General features: G+C 39.2%; 1 protein-coding gene across 13 annotated transcripts in view; it reads left to right on the forward strand.

Annotated features, from left to right (window-relative positions):
• The window catches only part of Trpm3 (transient receptor potential cation channel subfamily M member 3), an 827,780-nt gene that overhangs the window by 530,532 nt on the left and 278,725 nt on the right, over positions 1-18,523 (forward strand). For all 13 annotated transcript variants that reach the window (XM_027940080.3, XM_027940084.3, XM_027940085.3 and 10 more), the window contains exons 2-3: positions 10,256-10,335; positions 11,659-11,863. In XM_027940080.3, coding sequence (XP_027795881.2) covers positions 10,256-10,335; positions 11,659-11,863 — 285 coding nt within the window. The remainder of the gene's footprint in view (positions 1-10,255; positions 10,336-11,658; positions 11,864-18,523) is intronic.

The following is an 18,523-nucleotide window of genomic DNA, read 5'->3' on the forward strand; positions in this document are numbered from 1 at the left end:
ATTCCATGTTTCTACCTAACACAAACCATTCCAATTTAATGAGTCAGCACATTTGGGGGTCTCCTAACAAAATCAGAACGGTGCAGGGATGAGTGGTGAAAGCTAAACAGAATTAAGGACTGAAAGGGGGACATTGTGTTGCTCCAGCTCTGCATTTACTTGATGGAGAACACAGTTATAGTTCCCACTGGCTCTGACTCCATGAATATAAAAAACCCTCCCAGTCACTAGGTACGGGCTGATGTTGTCATAGTGGTACTGCTTTCTAACAAACGAGCTGTCATCTTAAAGCTCTTGGCCCTTGAGGGCGATGTCTAACCTCAATCTCTTGCACTTTTTGATCATAATCTTGTCTTTCATTTTCTCCTTCTGAGGGTAAAGTTTATCCTATTACTATATTTCTATGATGTACTCTAGTCTCACAGGACTGGCACTCCTGTTATTTCTAGTTTTATTTTATTTATTTATTTATTTTTGCTCACCAAAGGCAACAAATTCCCTAAGTGGATGTGCGTGGTATATAAGTTTGAAGACACTGTCAGAAATAGCCGTTATGTTGAAACTGACTTAATCCTTGACCATATATAGGATACATTTGAAGTAGAGGACTCCATCCTCTGATTGGAGCACTATTAGTTTCCAACCATAAATAGTTCATCCCCCAAAGGTGAATTCTAAGAATGAAGAATTGAAAATCCCTTAGAAATGATGATTAAAAATAGGAGAGGGAAGAAGGGAAGTCTTCCAGGTGAGGCTGCCAAGCTCTAGGTATTCCATAACAGACATAGAATCCAGTGTCTGTGCATTGGGAATCAAAAGTGAAGGAATATATATATATATATATATATATATATATATATATATATATATATATATATAATTATAATACACATGACTTTTCCCCATGAGAGTGTGAGCAAGGTTTTGAAGTGGAACGTAAGTTACACTGTTTACCCTGGCAGTGGCCAGCCAGCCCTCTCAAGAAACATAATGTTTTATGCAGAGTTTTGAGGAACAGAGTCATTTACCAAGTACAGAAGGAAGAAGCTAGCATTTGAGATGAAGGTACAGCATTTTCAAAGATTAAGAAGCATGGAACATCATGGTGCATCAGGGGCACAAGCAGTAATTTGGTTTGCTGCGGCATAATGTATGTGAAGGTCTGTAGGGAAACTGAGAGATTTGAATAAGATCCTTTCAGAGTCAGATCCTGAAGGACTTCAGTGCTGAGTTGCTGCTCATGCTAGAGCTGGAGAGCTATCAAAGGATATTGATATGAGGATGGCATAATCAATTGTTTTAGAAAGAACATGCTGGTGTGTGGCTCAGGAGGTGGCTGACTTTGTCCTAGCCCTCAGCATTGTTTACTCTGGGACAATGGCAACTCAAACATTAGAGTACAGCGTGCATTTATTTTCATGTATTAAAATAAGAAATAAGAAAAGGACACGTAAAAATGGTCTGGCTCTCTGCTGCTTTAATTTCCTCTTTTTTGACATCATAATGATCTTTCTCTTTTCTACAAATCATTTTTACTCGAACTTATTAAATGTTTTTGCTGAGTTCATCTCTTCACAACACCAAGGAGGAGAAATTATAGCTTTTAGCAACAGTGTTTGTTGAATCATAGGTATAACCATCCCTTGTACACCATATACGACTATAAACCCAAATATTAAAAGAAAAAAATCCATTTATGTACCATTTTAAAATTCCCCATTAGGAAACAATGGTCCATTACATACCTTCATCTTCCAGGGGAATAACTGCTTCTCCAAGAAATCAAATGGTTTGCTTCAGTGTGTGCTGACCGCATGCCACACTGGTAGGTGCGGGGCAACATCAGCAACTAAACAAACCACTGCCCTCAGGAACTTATCTTTTAGTAGAGGACATAGAGACACAGGTACATAAAGGTGTTGCACAACACCAGGTAAGGTGAAGGGCTACAAGAAAAACAGAAAGGACTGGCGAAGGACAAGATATACCGGTGATTAGGATGGTCACCAAAGACCTTTAAGCTGCCTAGATGTGTAGAGGGAGGGAATAGTGGGATATCTAAAGGTGGAGCTGTCCAGGTAGGAGGGACAACAGGAGCAAAGGAGACTGCCTGTGCACTTGAAGAAAAGCAGTAAAATTAATCAAGTTGCCAGGAAAGTCTGGATTTTAGGAATCACTACCACCCTACCTGGACCTCTTTATTCTACACCAGGGGTATACCAGCACACACCAGTTACAGCCCATTTCCTGGTTTTGTTTTTGTGATTCTAGAGATTGAACCCAGGAGTGCTCTACTACTGAATTACACCTGCAGTTATCTTATTTTATTTTACTTTATGACAGAGTTTTCCTAAGTTGCAGAGGCTGGCCTCAAACTTGTGATCCTCCCTTAGCCTCCTGAGTAGCGGAAATTATAGGCCTGTGCTGCTGGGCCTGGGCATAGCCCTGCCTCCTGTTTTATTGAAACAAAGCCATACTCACTGTGAGTATGTTGTCTGCAACTACTTTTACACCACAGAGACAGCCAAGTACTGAAGCAGAGACCTGATGGTCTCCAAACAGCCTTGCATACATACCATCTGGCTCTTTGCAGATGCCATTTACTGACCTCTTCTATCATGCTATTTTGCTGCTATTATCAAATGTAGGCATCACAGAAAAAAATGCTTTGGATATTATTATTATAATGAAATATGTTTTTTCCATGTCAAAATCTACTTTCTGCTGGTAGAAAATCTGATTTAGCTTTTACAAAATTTTGTGTTGTGTACCAATAGAATAATCTTAGTACATTCTCTTCAAGTGTAATGTTTCAATGATGAATGGGGAGAATAAGTTATTCTGCCTTGCACAGAGAAAGGAGTGAAGAATAACCACAGTTAGCATCATGCTTTGTGGTTTTCTCCTGTTAATATTCAAATTATATTCTCTCTAAATTACATCTGTAGCAGGCTGGTAATACCCCCTTTTGGGAGCAGCATTGTTGGGTGATACACAAGACTTTTAAAAGATCCATATGCACAGTGTGGCCCAGAGCTTCGAGTCTCTTCGGAGCTAATTACTTGCTTAAATCAAAGGGTCCTGGGGATGAGCTGCTACTCATATGAATTGTTTCTGTGCTGACTCACCTGGGGCTTCCTTTGGTACTAACACCAGTCGTCCAGGATACTCCTAGCAATACTTTTGTCTTTGGTGTAAACTTTGTGGAAGGCACCTCATATTTTATTTCCTGTTGAATATGCATTTCTCTTTAGGAAGGAAAAAGAAAGAAAACCAAACAAACAGCAAAACAAGTAAGACTAGAAAGAATGGGGTAAAAAAAAAATATATATATATATATATATATTTAAAAGACTCAGTATCATGGGATTGATCTCCAGAGTTGAATAAAAGGAAGGCTGGAGCAGTCTCTAGTGAAGAAGAAAACTGAAGGGCTGAGTTGTTGGGCCGTTTCTTACATTAGGAAGATTATCTGCGACCAACTTATTAAGTCTCACAGGCTCAGAGCAGCCACACTGCAGCCTGCCAGCTCAGTGGGCCTTCCAGGCCTCCACCTGCCACCATGCCTCTGCCTTCCCTTTTCTTCCCCTTCATTTTCCCTTCCTTCTTCCCTCCGCCCCCTCCTTCTTTCTCTCTTGCTCCAGAACATTCACCCTGCACATTATAAAATTTTCCTTCCCAAATCTTCCCCCCCAAGCCTTCAGTCTCTACAGGCTTCTTCCTCCTCAGTCACTTCCAGAGCAACTCTTCCCCAATAACCTCCTTTCTACTAACTTAATATAGAACTTGACAGATGGAAAAAAAAATAGATTTTCTGAATACACAAACTATAGCATTCTGAGTACCCAGACACAATGACAGTGGTAAACTGGAAAATATGGGAAAGCAAAAGAATAAAGTAACGACTTACAATGTTTTCTACCTATCATCTCTATTTAAAGTGTATAGCTTTTTGCACTATTTTATGGCCTAGTTTTCTTATATAAAGCAAAAACATTTCTCTTTGTAACTAAGGAGTCTTCTAAACCCTGATTGTGATCACAAATGGCACAATTCATATTAATTAGTCTCCTGCTGATGGACTTGTCTCTGGTTCTTCTTCATTGTAAGCAATGCTGCAGGGAACATCTTCATGTGCTCCCACCTCTAGTGACTGCCTGGGAACAGATGCTTAGAAGTATTACAAGTGCACAGAAGAGAGGGTGTATATGCTGGCTATAGCCAGTTCCTGAGGACAGGCAAAGGAATTTGTTCTCTCCATGTATTTAATGCTGAAGCTCGGTCCAAATTTTCATTTGAGTCTCGCTTAACATAATGTTTCTTTAGTTGAAAATCACTAGGCAGTTTATTGTCCCTTGTCCTTGGGGAAACCTTGGTGAGAGACCAGAAAATGTGAGAGTTTGATGATCAATCCTGGAAAGAGCAGAGAGGTAAGAAGATGATCCAGGACCTAATTCTTGTGTGAAGTAAATCACTCACTTACCATTATTGCTCTTATTCAGTGTGGACATGACACATAATAGTCACTTTGATACAAGATTGTAGAAAAATGAAAATCAGACCTTTACTGCCTGTACAGATTTACAGGTGAAGAGTGCCACCTCTCAACTCTAGCCTCTGTTCATGCAAGAGTCAGTCTTTAGAGAGGCAGTGCTCATATCTTCCCTTTTTAAAAAGCATTTTTGCCTTGTTGAAATGTGAACTCTTTTCTCCTCTGATGTATTCACTTATCTGGTTAAGAAGAACGCCTATTGTCTAAAAAATTCACTCCTGGATGGTATTTGAAAGAGCCCTTTCTGTGTGAGTGAATACCAGCTGGAATCTCACAGTGGAGCCACCCCAGATAAACACATCACAGGGTCACCACTTTCCATCTGCATCCACGAGCTGTAGAGGCCACAGGTCATCATTTTTAATAAGGAAATAGAGTGTAGGTTTCTAATCATACACTTGCAGCTGTCGGGGAGGGAGTGGAATGAGAAGTAGGATCAGGCAAGTTTTACCATTGACATTTGAAAAGTTTTGTGGAAGGTCCCCGGCAAACTCCAACTTTATTCTACTTGGGCTCATGTTTAGGGACCAAAATATCCTTTTGAAATTCTCTTGAGGTTTTTTTGCAGTTTCTCTTTAAAGAAATGCTATCATTCCATTCTTTGCAGCCAGGGGAACAATGCCGCTTGTGTGTTCAAACCACATGGTGCATTAACACACTCTTTCTTCAGAAGGATTTGCTTTCCAAAGTTGAACTTTCCGAACTCAGAACACCTTATCACACTTTCACAAGCTTTCTCTCTGAAAATGGAAAAAAGAAAAGGGGTGGGGGGGGGGAGCCTGTTAGGACTTGTGCCAGTTAAATCCGATCTCTCCGGGGATTTGTTTTTCTTCTGGCGTCAGATTAGATGTTCACATCAAGCAGTGTTTGGAGGACTGCAAGGGAATGTCCATGGGATTCTTAGTGAGGATAATCCTGAAGCAGCGGCACATTCCAAGGGGGCTAATCTGCCCAAGTTCATTGCTTACTTGAAACGTCTCTTGGGGGAAGAGCCAGGCAAGTGACTTTTTTTTCAGTGGGCGGTCATAAGAGCATTATTAACGGGATGACCAGCCCCGGCCACAGCAAAATGAAAGCAACAGGAGCCGCTCCAGGGACTGCCGTTGCCACCAGCCAGAGTCAGTGCACAGGTAAAATGATTTCAGCTTAACTTTTCTCTTCTTTAACTTCTCAGCATTGGAGCTGGGGACCTAGAGAAAGACCAAATAGACAACCAGAGAGTTGTTGAGGGAAAGCAAAAGGTGCAAATGGACATATGTGTTCAGTCCCTTTGGGTCTTGGTATTTTGCTGTAATCAAGACAGAGAGTCTATCTGAAATAGAAAAATGTGAACATGAGGAGGGTGGTAAAGTCTTCCTTGTAATTTGTTTCTATAAAGTTAATGTACTTTAAAAAAAAAAAAAAAAAAAACCTTGTGATTACTGGTCTGGGTTATTGTCCCTCTATATTGCTCTGCTAAAAAAACGATTGCAATTGCTTTCTGATGGATTTCATACATTCTCTGTGTGTGTACTCATAAACTACTCCCTCGCAGAGAAGGTCTGGTTTGTAGCTAGCCAGGACTGCACAGAAAGAAGATTCAAAGTAGTCTAAAGTTGGGGTCTAAAGTTGTTGGCTGAGCCTTTGTGAAAGAATTGAAACTTGCTTAAATGAAATTATTCAAGTTTTCTTCTTCTTCTTTTTAAGGCAATATTTACAACCTTCTTGTTTGGGTTTTGATCATTTTGATGCTTTATTGATTGCACACTTTGTTTTCAAAATTTGAACTTGTTTTATTCTCTGAGGGTAATTATTATACTGTGTTAAAAAATGTGAGTGTTCTCATTTTTGTTCTGAATAAGATGTCCTTTAATTATTAGCCTTTGAAAAACACTTCCCTATAACACATCACACATGACTGATAATGCAGAAAGAAAAGAAGAAAATAGCCCTTCACAGACTCAGCCATGGTTATGTGACCATTCTACCTCTGGAAAAGAATGTACAAAAGTGGTTTTTCTGAGAGTTGATAGAAGCCATCTTTTCTAAGAGAACCTGAGCCCTCCAAAGCATATTAAAGAAAAAGATGTTCAGACAAACTGGCCATTGATGTCTTGCATTAGAAGAGAATTACAAGGTCAGTTAGAAACACAGTGTGTCAAAATTATTTCATACCTTCTAACAACTAGGATAATCATTGTGGCTAACTTTAGTTGAATGTTGAAGGAAAGTATAAAACTTCACACAGAATAGTTTAAAGCCTTTGAACAAAAGAAAAGGGAATTAGTTTAGGGAACAAGTTTAACTATGATCATACATCAAATACATTCTCTCCAAGAAAATAATTTTAAAAATCTAGTATCTGTCCACATTAAAGACCTGAATAAAAGCACAATAAAGCAAAGCCCATAACAGAGCATGCTAAATTATGCATGATGTTTTGTAGAATTCCTAATTCATGTGTTACACATGCATTCTTTCTATTGTGCATTATACTGTTCTCAAAAACAGAGAATTCAATCTAATTATGAATGATGAGAAGAGATTTACCTTCTGTTTCTCTTTTTCCCCCACCCCTACCCCTCAGTTGTCTGTGCCTTGGCAAGAGAAATTATTAATCTACTAGTAACAAGAAATAGAAACTAATCTTTAGTCCTTTTGCTAACATGGAGGTAGCTTTTCACCTTTGAAAGGTAATTAATTTGCTAAACTGAACACAAGGGAAGTTATTGTATGCTGAAAGACAAGTGGGAGTCCATACTAGTAAATTTGACCCGATACCATCTTACTTAAATTTCCAGTACTTTTCAATGAAACTGGGATCTGTAAGTGAAAAGAGTAATGAAGGTGTCCTTGAAAAGACTAATCTATTTGCTGTGGTCCCCCAGATTCTCAATTGGAGAGTCCCGTTATGATTTCATATCTTTTCCATAGCCGTGATAACGGCCTCGCCGCTTCTACTTCTTTCTCATATTCTGAGCTCTTCCTAATGTCCCACCCCCTCCTTTATCCCCAGGGAGAGAGGAAGAACAGATAACATTGAGGTTGGGAAGTGGGGAGTGAGAATGTAAAAGGAGCATGCCTGAGCTGGTCCTAGACAGGCCTCCAGCGTCCAGCCTTCTCCAAATACCAAGGGACTCCCAGGCATGCCCAGATGGCACTGCCACATCAAGGATGTTTAATATCAACAATATCGCACTTGGAGAGGCAGTTTAGCAGAATTGGTGATAGTGAACTCTGGAATCAGGCTGCTCAAGTTCAAACACTGACTTTCAAACTCTGCTTTATCTCACCACCTGAGATTCTTCATTGGTATAATTGTAGCATTTCCCTCAAAGAGTGGTTCTGAGGATCTGTGTACATAGTGCATATGTGGCACAATGCCAAGCACATAATGAGTCCTTCATAAATATTGGCTATTGTTATTACCTATTGAGCTCCTACTATGTGCCAAGGGTTTTATCTGATTATCCCAAAACTTCCAGAGTAATTATGATGAACTACATGTTATGAAAGAGACTCAGAGAAGTAACTTTTTTACATGCCTCATTAATGACCAGTCAGGGACTGTATGACCCCCAACACAAGAGAAGCTCAATCTAGATCATTGCTATAGGATTTCAAACTATCCTCATTTGCGTTTTCAGTACTAGAATCAACTGAGGACCGTTCCCTCTTCTTGAAGTGAAAGCATGGTATTCCTAAAATAATGACAGCAACTTTGAACATCAGTATTACCATTGTGCCCATTTTACAGTTGAGGAAAACTGAGAAACAAAGAACTCATCTGTCTTTCTCCATGACGCAGAGTCCCACTCATGCCAGTTTTTCTAACTGCAAACTCCACATTCTACCCATGATACTGCTTTTCCGACTTCTTCTCAAGGGGGATTGATCGGCACTCTCTGAAATTCCCAGATGCTCCCCAAAAAGATTTTTCTAAAGGCTGGCCAAAGTGGACCATAAAAAGAAAAAAGAAGTACATTCTCCATTTTCTGTTCCCTGAGGTGTAGGGAAAGTGGGTTTCAAATATCCAGTGAGGAGCATTTCACCATCTTTCTGCCAAGAGATATTATCAACAAAAGTATTCAATGTCTAGGGAAAATCATGGCCTTTACAAAAGAAGCTTGCAAGCTTCTTTTGTAAAGATTAAGACTAGCTATCTTTGCTGCTAAGCTCATTCCTGTTGCAAAGATGTCACCATTAACTTTTCCTACATGTTTGGGAAGAAAAATCTTTGAGAATATTTTCTTTTTTGTCTAGCTGACTGAAAAAACAAACAAACAAACAAACAAACCCTGCAAATGTTACCCTTTGCAGCATGAGGGTTCAAGGGTCCATCTGGACCTGTGGCTATCTGAGGCATTGTGGGACTCTTTTCCATGCAGACAATGCATGAATACCCAGGTATTATGTGACCCCCATTGTCAACATCACTGAAACAGGATGCAGTTGCTTGGTGGCCCCCAGAGATCCTGTATGTTGCCACTTGTAAAATGTGCATTGTCACAAGTGTTAAAAAACCACCACTGTCAGTGTTAAGTGCTTGCATAAGCCTCCATTGTATGAGATCAAGGGGTTAAGGGCAAACCAGAACCCAGCACAGCTTCTATACAGATGTTTGAGTTGCCATTGGCTTCAAGACTGATTACATCCAACAAACAGGGGCCCATAACAGTTAACACCAGTGATTGAGACAGTTCAAGTAAACAGCTCAATTTTGCCTTAACCCTGTATATTTTAAGAGTATGAATTTAGATCTGATACCGGGTTAGAGAAAAGATAATAGCATATAGAAAGAACATTACGGGTTGTTCTAGCAACTTCCATCTTTAGTGCTTAAGGAAGGAATCTTCCGAATAGCTTCTTGGACTTCATAGGAGATTTCTCTACCATTTCAAATGCTGGTAAAGAAAGAGGTTGAGGATGCAGGATGAACACTCTTCTTTGGAACAAAGATCCTACAGTTCGCCAGAACATCTTTTGTTCATCCAGGAACCCAATCGCAGGGGCAGGACATCTGGGTGCATAGTCTCAACAAAAGCTGTTTTTAGAAACTGTGTTTGCTGTGTATGTGTAGGGCATGTGGAATGGGGGTGAGGGAAGTCTGTCTTATTTTCTCCCCAAGATATTACCTGTGAAATCTGGGACTATAGTGAAGAACTTTATCTCCCTCCTCTTTCCATTTCCTTTTTTGTTTGTTTGTTTATACCTCAGCATTGCTAATTTGGATTTTAGAACAGCATGGTGATAGGTTGTGGCTGTTGAGGTATACAATTCCCTTGACCATTTTCTTCTTTCCTTCTATAAGGAAAATTTAATGGAAGTATCATCCATGAAAACTTTATTTAGATATATGTCTTCCTACCCTGAATACTCTCTTTCTGTAAGATTACAAACATAATGTCTATCCCTCCAGGTTCATTTTCTCAGCAAATAGCTTTGTTTCTTTCCTTCAAAAACCATTAGTATTTTATACATGGTTCCATCACTACTATTTTTTAACACAGCTGTTCCCTTTAACTCTCAATATTATAATGTTAACCAAATTAGTAGGCACTGGGAGGCACAGATTTTATTATATTCAGTGTTTATGTGTGAAACAACCACAATTTCCATTTAGTTTATAATATACTAGTTTATTATGTGATTATGAAGTTTTGCTTTCTAGTCAAAAATACTTAAAGGTTATATTCATCCTCTCTCTCTCTTTTTCTTTCTCAGGCACAGAAATCCTGGATAGAAAGAGCATTTTATAAAAGAGAATGTGTTCACATCATACCCAGCACCAAAGACCCCCATAGGTAAATATATAATCTTATTGTGTCTAATGTATCAAGAATACCCATTGCAGGGGACGATGTCAAAGTAAATATCTTTTGTTGTAGTTGTTATTATTGCTGGACATTTTCAAAGCAATCGTGTGTGTGTGTGTGTGTGTATGCCCTATATAACATGCCATATTTACAGTTAATTCTGAATTTAAGAGACTTCACAGAATAGCAGATATACTGTTGCAGAAGGAACTAATCACTGTATATAACACTGAGCTATATATATTTTTGCTATGGTTACTGGTTCTTCCTTCTAAGCATTTTGTTAAAATGCTTAGTTCATATCAACATGCTCCACTCTAGTAAAAAAGATGCTTTAAAATTTAAAAAAAAAAAATCCTAGCAAATTACTGATGTGTGACTGCAGAACTTTAGAATTCTTGGCACATTTTTTTTGGTACTTCCTTACCTTCCTGAAGATCAACAGTATGTAAGGCAGAAAGCATTTGGAATAAAGTAGCACATCCATGTCTAAGATGCTTTTATAAGCTGGCAATATAATAAAACAGTTTAAAGTATAGATCATGCCATCATAAAGACTCCTTTATAACCTTGAACAAATCACCTGACTTTCAAATATTTCATCATAGAATGGATGATGAATTGTTAGTGTTTAATAAATGGTAGTTTCATGTTATATCTATTAATACTAATAATTGTCACAGAGGTAGTAGTAGTGCATGAAGGACATTTTCATTGTCAAAGGAACAAATTTGAACTTTTCAAATATCTCATGAGTATTTTCTTCCTTGTTTCTCCAAGAACACTTAACTCTGCAGATTTTTCTTCTTGGAATTGGATATTTGACAGCAAATGTCAATTGGAGAGAGACTAGTTAGGTTGTGACTCACGTGTAAGTGAGATTCCTCATTTAAATGAGCATGTTAAAATTCTTCCCTCGAAGCTCTTCAGTATTCTTCGTGTAATACTTGATAGCTGGGAGGAGCAAGAATTAGAAAAATTCTAGGGAACTTTTTTGTTCATAGGTGTCTTATCCTAAACAATATGCCAGGTGGGAAAGGTGTGGCTGGAGAAGGCAGGATGCATGTTGTAGCTTTTATCACTAAAGCAAAGTGGGGAAAGAAGAGGAGAAAAGGAGATATGTTTGTCATATGGAGCCAGAGTTTGCATTTGCCTAATATAAGAATATAACATAATATAATAATAATTCGAGGATTTTACCTAAGAATTGACTGAAATGGGTCAATATGAACTGCAGGTTTCTGCAGCAGTTGCTTATGTATTCCAATAGTGGCTCACACAAGGGGTTCACTTTAACCTCTTATGTTATAGGTGTTGCTGTGGGCGTCTAATAGGCCAGCATGTCGGACTCACTCCCAGTATCTCTGTGCTTCAGAATGAGAAAAATGAAAGTCGCCTCTCCCGAAATGACATCCAGTCTGAGAAGTGGTCCATCAGCAAACACACTCAGCTCAGCCCAACGGATGCTTTTGGGACCATTGAGTTCCAAGGAGGTGGCCATTCCAACAAAGCCATGGTAATCAAAAAGCAGCACTCCCCAGGGCAACCTCCTGCCGTGCAGAGGAATGGTGAAGCGCCTGAGATTTAGTCTTGTGGCTTCATCTCAGCCCTGCCACTCTCTGGTGGGGCAACCTGCTCTAATTATCTTCCCCTGTAGGGGGGGAATTTTTCCTCCCAGAATTTAAAAAATAATTAATATAAGATCAAGCACAGTGATTAGTATTAATAATAAGACAGATATCCTTTTTTTTTTTTTTTGGTTGATCAACAGATATAGATTGTACATTTTAATGGAGTTTGGTGTGATATTTCCACAGCTGCATACAATATACACTGATCAAATTCAACCTTCTTTTAACCAACCCCCACATATACACCTTTCCCAACCTCTAATCACTATTAATCAACCTCTTAACCACCTTTCTACAATTAGGTCCACATTTTTTAGTTTCCATGTATGAGACAGAGAACATGCTACACTTCTCTTTTTGTTTGGCTTATTTTCTATAGCTATCCACTATTTGATATATTATTTTCTGTATCTTATCTATTCCAAACTTTTTCTAAATCTCCCCCCGCCTCACCCTTTGGTGGAAAATGTTACCTTTGGTTTCTGTTTATTCTGCTACTAAAGTAGCAATTCTCCTTATTCAAAGTAGACACAATCATATCAGCCTATTTCCTTCTGTGTCCTAATAGAGATCTTGTCATCTGTACTGAAGGATCTTGTCATCTATACTGAATGCTTTTTGTCCAAGCAGCTGTGTTCAGTAAAGTTCTTAATAGAAAAGTTGCATATGAGAAGAACTTTTTAAAAGAAGTTTCAGAAAATATACAAATTTTACTTTTAACAGTTGTCACTTCTAAATTTCAGCTCTCATCAAAGACCACTCCCTAACATGGCTGACAGATTCTGCAAGGCATAGAATATAGCATATGTTTTGAAAATTCTAGAAATAGTATAGTACAAGCTTGCCTCTGTTAAGAGTTGGCTTAGGGTGGAGTAGCTGGAAGTGGTTTCTCTTAGGCAAGCCATAGAGCTTTTCAAGTTTGAAGAGAAAATTCTGCTGAGAGAAGCACACTACTAAATTCACTAAGAGTCAACTCACGACTTTCAGGCTAAAAATGCAATGAGGCCACTTCCCACTTTTTCTCCCTCTCCTCCTTTCATTTTTCCTCATCCTCCTCTCCTCACTGCAATAATTTATTTACCAAGAGTGGGTAACTGAGCTATTCTCACAGTTTTTCCTTAAGAAATTTAGTTTTGAGCTATAGAGTAAACCAAAGCCAATTTTTGAACTATATATTGGAAAGAAAAGGGTGCTATTGGTAACATCCAGCTGGGTTTGAGGGAAAAAAGGAATAGGTTAGTCTTATCCTATGTAGAAATAAATAAAGGAAATAGAGGCCGCCAACTTTCCCACCCAAATATGGGATGTATTTGCCTACACAAAATTACAAAGGATCCCCAACTTAGAACACTCCTTGTTCACGTTATGGAATTGAGCTTAAGGAATCATGCCTAAAAAGTCATGTAAGTTCTTTCTGTATGAAAAGTGTTGCTTATGGAGAAAGGGCTCATTGAGCAATAATCATTACAGAGAGGGACACCCAGCAACTTCACAGGTGCTCCAGTGGTGCCTGAAAGCAATACCATAAGCCCAGAAGGCACATGGTAAGCGTCTGGTCATCATCTCCATTGTTAATATCCAAGGTCAAATATGGACACAAATATGTTTGGAGGTAAGAGTGTTCCTCCAAGGTCAACAGCTTGGAAGACCCATGGTGATGCCATTGTCCAAAAATGTGTTGCTCTTTTGGGGACTGACTTCAGATAATTTATAGATCATAAAAGAATGGCAGTCTATATTTTCTCCAAATGATAATTTTGACAGAAAACTCAAGTACCTAAGAATTACAAGACATAGAGCTTAGTTATGAATAGCTTCTGCCAGTTTTTACAAGTCCAGTTTATTCTCTGAAAGTAAAGCTTGCCACCATAAAACTGTCTAAAAGAGTAGAATATTAGTTTAGTAGTGAAGAGTGTAGATCTTGGATTTACATGGTTTAAATTTACCTCATAACCATCCCATAAATGCTGTGTAACAGAGAGAAAGTTACTTAAGTTTTCTTGACCTCAATTATTTATTCTGTCATATAGACTGTTGATATTATCATAAACATTGAGATGACATATGTAAAACATTGACACAGTTTCAGACACATAAATAGATGTAAAACTAATTTAGCTACTATTATTATTATCACTATCATTATTTGTCCCAGGCATTGAAAGAAATTGCAAAATCCCTCTAATACTTTAAAGGATACTCATTTGGATGTATGTGTCTCAGTATATTATTTTTAGAAGGTCAAATTATAATTTTTCTGTTAATATTTTTGCATAGGCACATGCCAGTAATTCCAGCAGCTGAGGAAGCTAAGGCAGGAGGATGGCAAGTTCAAAGTCAGCCTCAGTAAAAAGTGAGATGCTAAGCAACTCAGTGAGACCCTGTCTCTAAATAAAACACAAAATACGGCTGAGGATGTGGCTCAGTGGTCAAGTGCCCCTGAGTTCAATCCCCATTAAGCCCCCCCCCACCAAAAAAAATGAAGTTCTGACTCATAGTCTACTTCTATGATGGATCATAAAATCGGAAGCAACGTTGCTTTTCAGCAATAGCCTGGCTCTATCATTCACTGGTCATGTGACTTTGTCCAGTTTATTTAGCTTCCCAGTGCAGTAGTTTCCTTATCTGTAAAATGGGGATTGTCATTTCTACTTCTCAGGGCTGTCTCCAGGATTAAATGAGTGAATACATGTTCAGTGTGTAGAACATTACCTGATGTTTAAAGATAACTAAGCATTTGCAACTGTTAAAGTTTACTGACTCTATTTAAAAGAGAAGCTTCATAATCAGTTAGAAGAAAATACACAGGCTAAGTTACTCTGGGGTAGACTACTTACCTGAGATGCAGAAGGCTATGAGTTTAATCCCCAGCACCACACACACACACACACACACACACACACACACACACAAAGATGCATGATCTTGAAGTCAGGCAGAACTGGATATAAACTCTTATTCTTTCACTGTCTCATTGGAAAGTCGTGGTTAAACCATTTAATTCAGTAGAGACTCAAGTTTTGTTGTTGTTGTTGTTTTGTTTTGTTTTTAAATCTCTAAAACAGTCTTGGTTGCCTTATTTGGTGCTTATGAGAAGTAAAGAGAACATAAAAACCAGATGGTATATAGGGCTAGTGCTCAAGATATTTGTGAAAATACTAACTGCTTATGAAAAACTAGTGATAGAGCAGTGAAACACCCTCATTTACTTCCTGGGATTTCAAAAATGTGTTAGAGTATTTCCACAGGAGCAGCTGGTTGCATAAGTCAGCATTCTGATCTCTGTCCTCTGAACACCAGCACTGATTGACTGTCACTGGCAGGAAGCTAGCACTGTGAACACCATCCACCACTGACTGGAGATGAGGGGGTCTTTGGTCCCACATATATACTTTGACTGCCATATTCATCAATCTCCTGCATCCACTAATTCCAGCACAATAGAGCATGAATATGTCACCTGTATCCCCTCTGCTTTATTCCCTGAGTCCCCCAACAATTAAACAGCTGCTGTGGGTGTGCTGTTATGATGGACACAGCCCATCCCTCCTCATCATATAATATTCTTCTGTGTAAGCTTCTTTACTGGTCCTGAAAATGTCTAATGAACATGAGAGACTCTGAAAAAACTGAAGACTGAAAATCAAATGAGTTTATTAGAATACCCTTCAAAGTATTAATCAAAATACTTCAGCAATTCATTTTAGATTCTGTAGTATATCATAATCATGAAAATAGCAACTAAAATATATTGAATATCTACTATATTTCTGGCACTGTGCTTGGTACTTAGCTGTGTTTTTTATGTTTATGACAGGAATATTAGTCTACATGACATAATAACATACTGGGGTCTTAAAGTATTTGTCTGGCTGTGCATGATGGCACATATATGTAATCTCAGCAGATCAGAAGGCTGAGGCAGGAGTGTCGTGAGTTTGGAGCCGGCCTTAGCAACTTAGAGAGGTCCTAAGCATCTCAGTAAGACCCTATCCCTATATAAAATATTAAAAAAGGGCTAGGAATATGTCTCAGTGGTTAAGTGCCTCTGCCTGGGTTCAATCTAGAGTACAAAAAAAAGTATTTGTCCCATGTCATATAGCAAATATAGACTGTATGCATATTCTTACATTTAGCATTGGAAGAAGAGTCTAAAGAGGATGACTGATCTTTCACCAGAAGAGTGAAGATATGCAGATATCTGGTTTTGACAGCCCTCCTCAGGCTCCACCTAGTGCTCTAGAACCCAGAGCACATGGTGGTCACATTAGGCAAGGTCAATTAATTAGTGGACACCAATGCAATGTGAAAATGTATGCTTGTGACAGGGAAAGGGGAATCAATCCCCTCTTCCCATGACTGGCAGCCCCAACTCTCAGTGACTGGTGATCTCCACTCCCAAGGTCTTTGCACCCCTACCTGAGATAGGCTCAGTGTATGAAGTGGGTAAACTTCCCAGCAAGTTATCCAAGAAACTCACCATGGCCCTGCCCACCCAGGGCAGATGTTTCAGCACACAGGTCCAAACAGAGGCATCAAGGAAGCAAGAGCAGGACCACATAGTCCTAGCCCTTGTGGGCTCCTCGGTCCCATCAGACTTCACTTGCCAAACACAAATCCAAAGATAAAATTATGAAGAATTTCAAGATAGGAAGCCTAGAACCATGAACCCCAAGCACTGCCCTTCTGAGCAGTGTGACTATCCTGATTGCACACCTCTGATGCTAATGGAGTTGAGGGTGGCCAAAGGAGGTCTCAGAGTAAGCACTACAAAGGCAGGCCTTTCTCTCTCAGTCTTGATCAACCAAATGAAGACCTGTTTTCTTTTGGGGTTACTCAGAGGCACTCAAACACTGAGCCCTTTTTTGCATTTTATTTAGAGACAAAATCTCACTAAGTTGCTTAGCACCTCACTGTTGCTGAGGCTGGCTTTGAACTCCCTATCCTCCTGTCTCAGGCTCCTGAGCCACTGGGATTACAGGCACGCCACACCGCACTAAGACAGTTTTCCTTTTTATTACCGCTGAAAACATAATGTGTGAAAGCCCCAACTAATCGTCTAGGCACAGATGAGCATTTTGTTCACTTTGACAACTTACCCTTAAATTATTCTTTTCTCCTGTCTCAACAAAGTGGAGTAGTCCATAGGTCAGAGGTCCCATTTGAGGAGGAAGGCTACTGGTTTGGTGCAGATCTGGACTTTCACCATCTCTCATTGTCTTAAGCAGTCCAACTTGTGGTTTGGACAGAGGAGAATCAGTAAAAGCAGAACAGTCTTTACATGAGCAGGACGTTGTCAATTATTCACCAGGACTTCAATGAGACAGGCCAACTAACTTAATGAGCCTTTGGTCCCCGGCTTCTGACAAGCATGCTTGAAAGTTGAAATGATTTTTAACAAAGTGGCTGAAAAACTCTAGAGGCAGATTAACTTTTATTTAATTTTTAAAAATTAAGATGTAATATTAACTTTTTCCTTTAAAACATCCCAAGATGGAGCCTTGGGTCTTCAGTATTCCAAGGTGGTCTGGGGACAAACTGAGGCAGTTCAGATGGAGGAAGTAGTTGGAGGGGAGGGGCTGGTTACTAAACTGTCACAGGTCATGTGAGAGCCATCTCTCTACTCAGGAATGGGTCGTATCTGTCCTATCACAGACAGGACTGCAATATGTCACAGAACTTCAGCTACCAGATTTTAGAGGGCATAGATGCAGTGGTTCTCACTTGGAGGCTCAGAATAACCCATGAGGTCATCAAAAACGGCCAAGTTCAAGACTCAGTTCCAGAGTTTTGTTCATTAATCTAGGATGGAACCTGGTCCATAGGTTTTTGAATGTTACCAAGGTTATTTTGTTTAGCCAATCTTGAAAAATACTAATTAATCCTAGTCCCTGCATATCATCAATAAGGCAAATGAATCCTGGAGAGCCTAAATTATTTTCCCCAGTGTCACACAATCATTTAGCAACCAAATTCTGAAACTCAGCCTCCCAAGGACTTCCTTTCAATTCTCTTTCTCTGACATATAAGCCTGTAACCGATTATGATGGATATTTTGTTTGGGAAGCTATGTGTAGGTAATTGAAAGGAAGCTATTTACTATTATAGTTCTTGTTCTTTTATAAGGATTTTTTAAACTTTGTAGTAAAATTACAAAATCACTATTTAATGAGGTTATTTAAACTCAAAAGCTGTGAGCAGGAAGAGGTCTTTGTGAAATTACGTCCTGGGTTAATAGAACATTTCTGAGCCCTTGCAAGTGCTTCATGGCATTCAGGCCTCAATTTCTAGGTTTGACAAGCTCCCCCGACCCCCACCCTCCACCAAACAGCAAGGAAACCATCACTTTACAGAGAGAAATTGCAACACAGGAGACATTTTGAAGCTGACAGTGAGTGAAGGATTCTGACTTCCTCCTCAATACCAAATTGTCTACTACCAAATTGCAAGCCCCAGAACAGCCAGTCCTGGACTATGAGATGATCTGGCAGCTCATTAGGTACCTTATAATTTTTTAAACCTTCCTGAGAGAACAACTGGCCCTA

This window comes from Marmota flaviventris, chromosome 13 (genome assembly GCF_047511675.1).
Source record: "Marmota flaviventris isolate mMarFla1 chromosome 13, mMarFla1.hap1, whole genome shotgun sequence".
NCBI classification, from domain to species: Eukaryota; Metazoa; Chordata; class Mammalia; order Rodentia; family Sciuridae; genus Marmota; species Marmota flaviventris.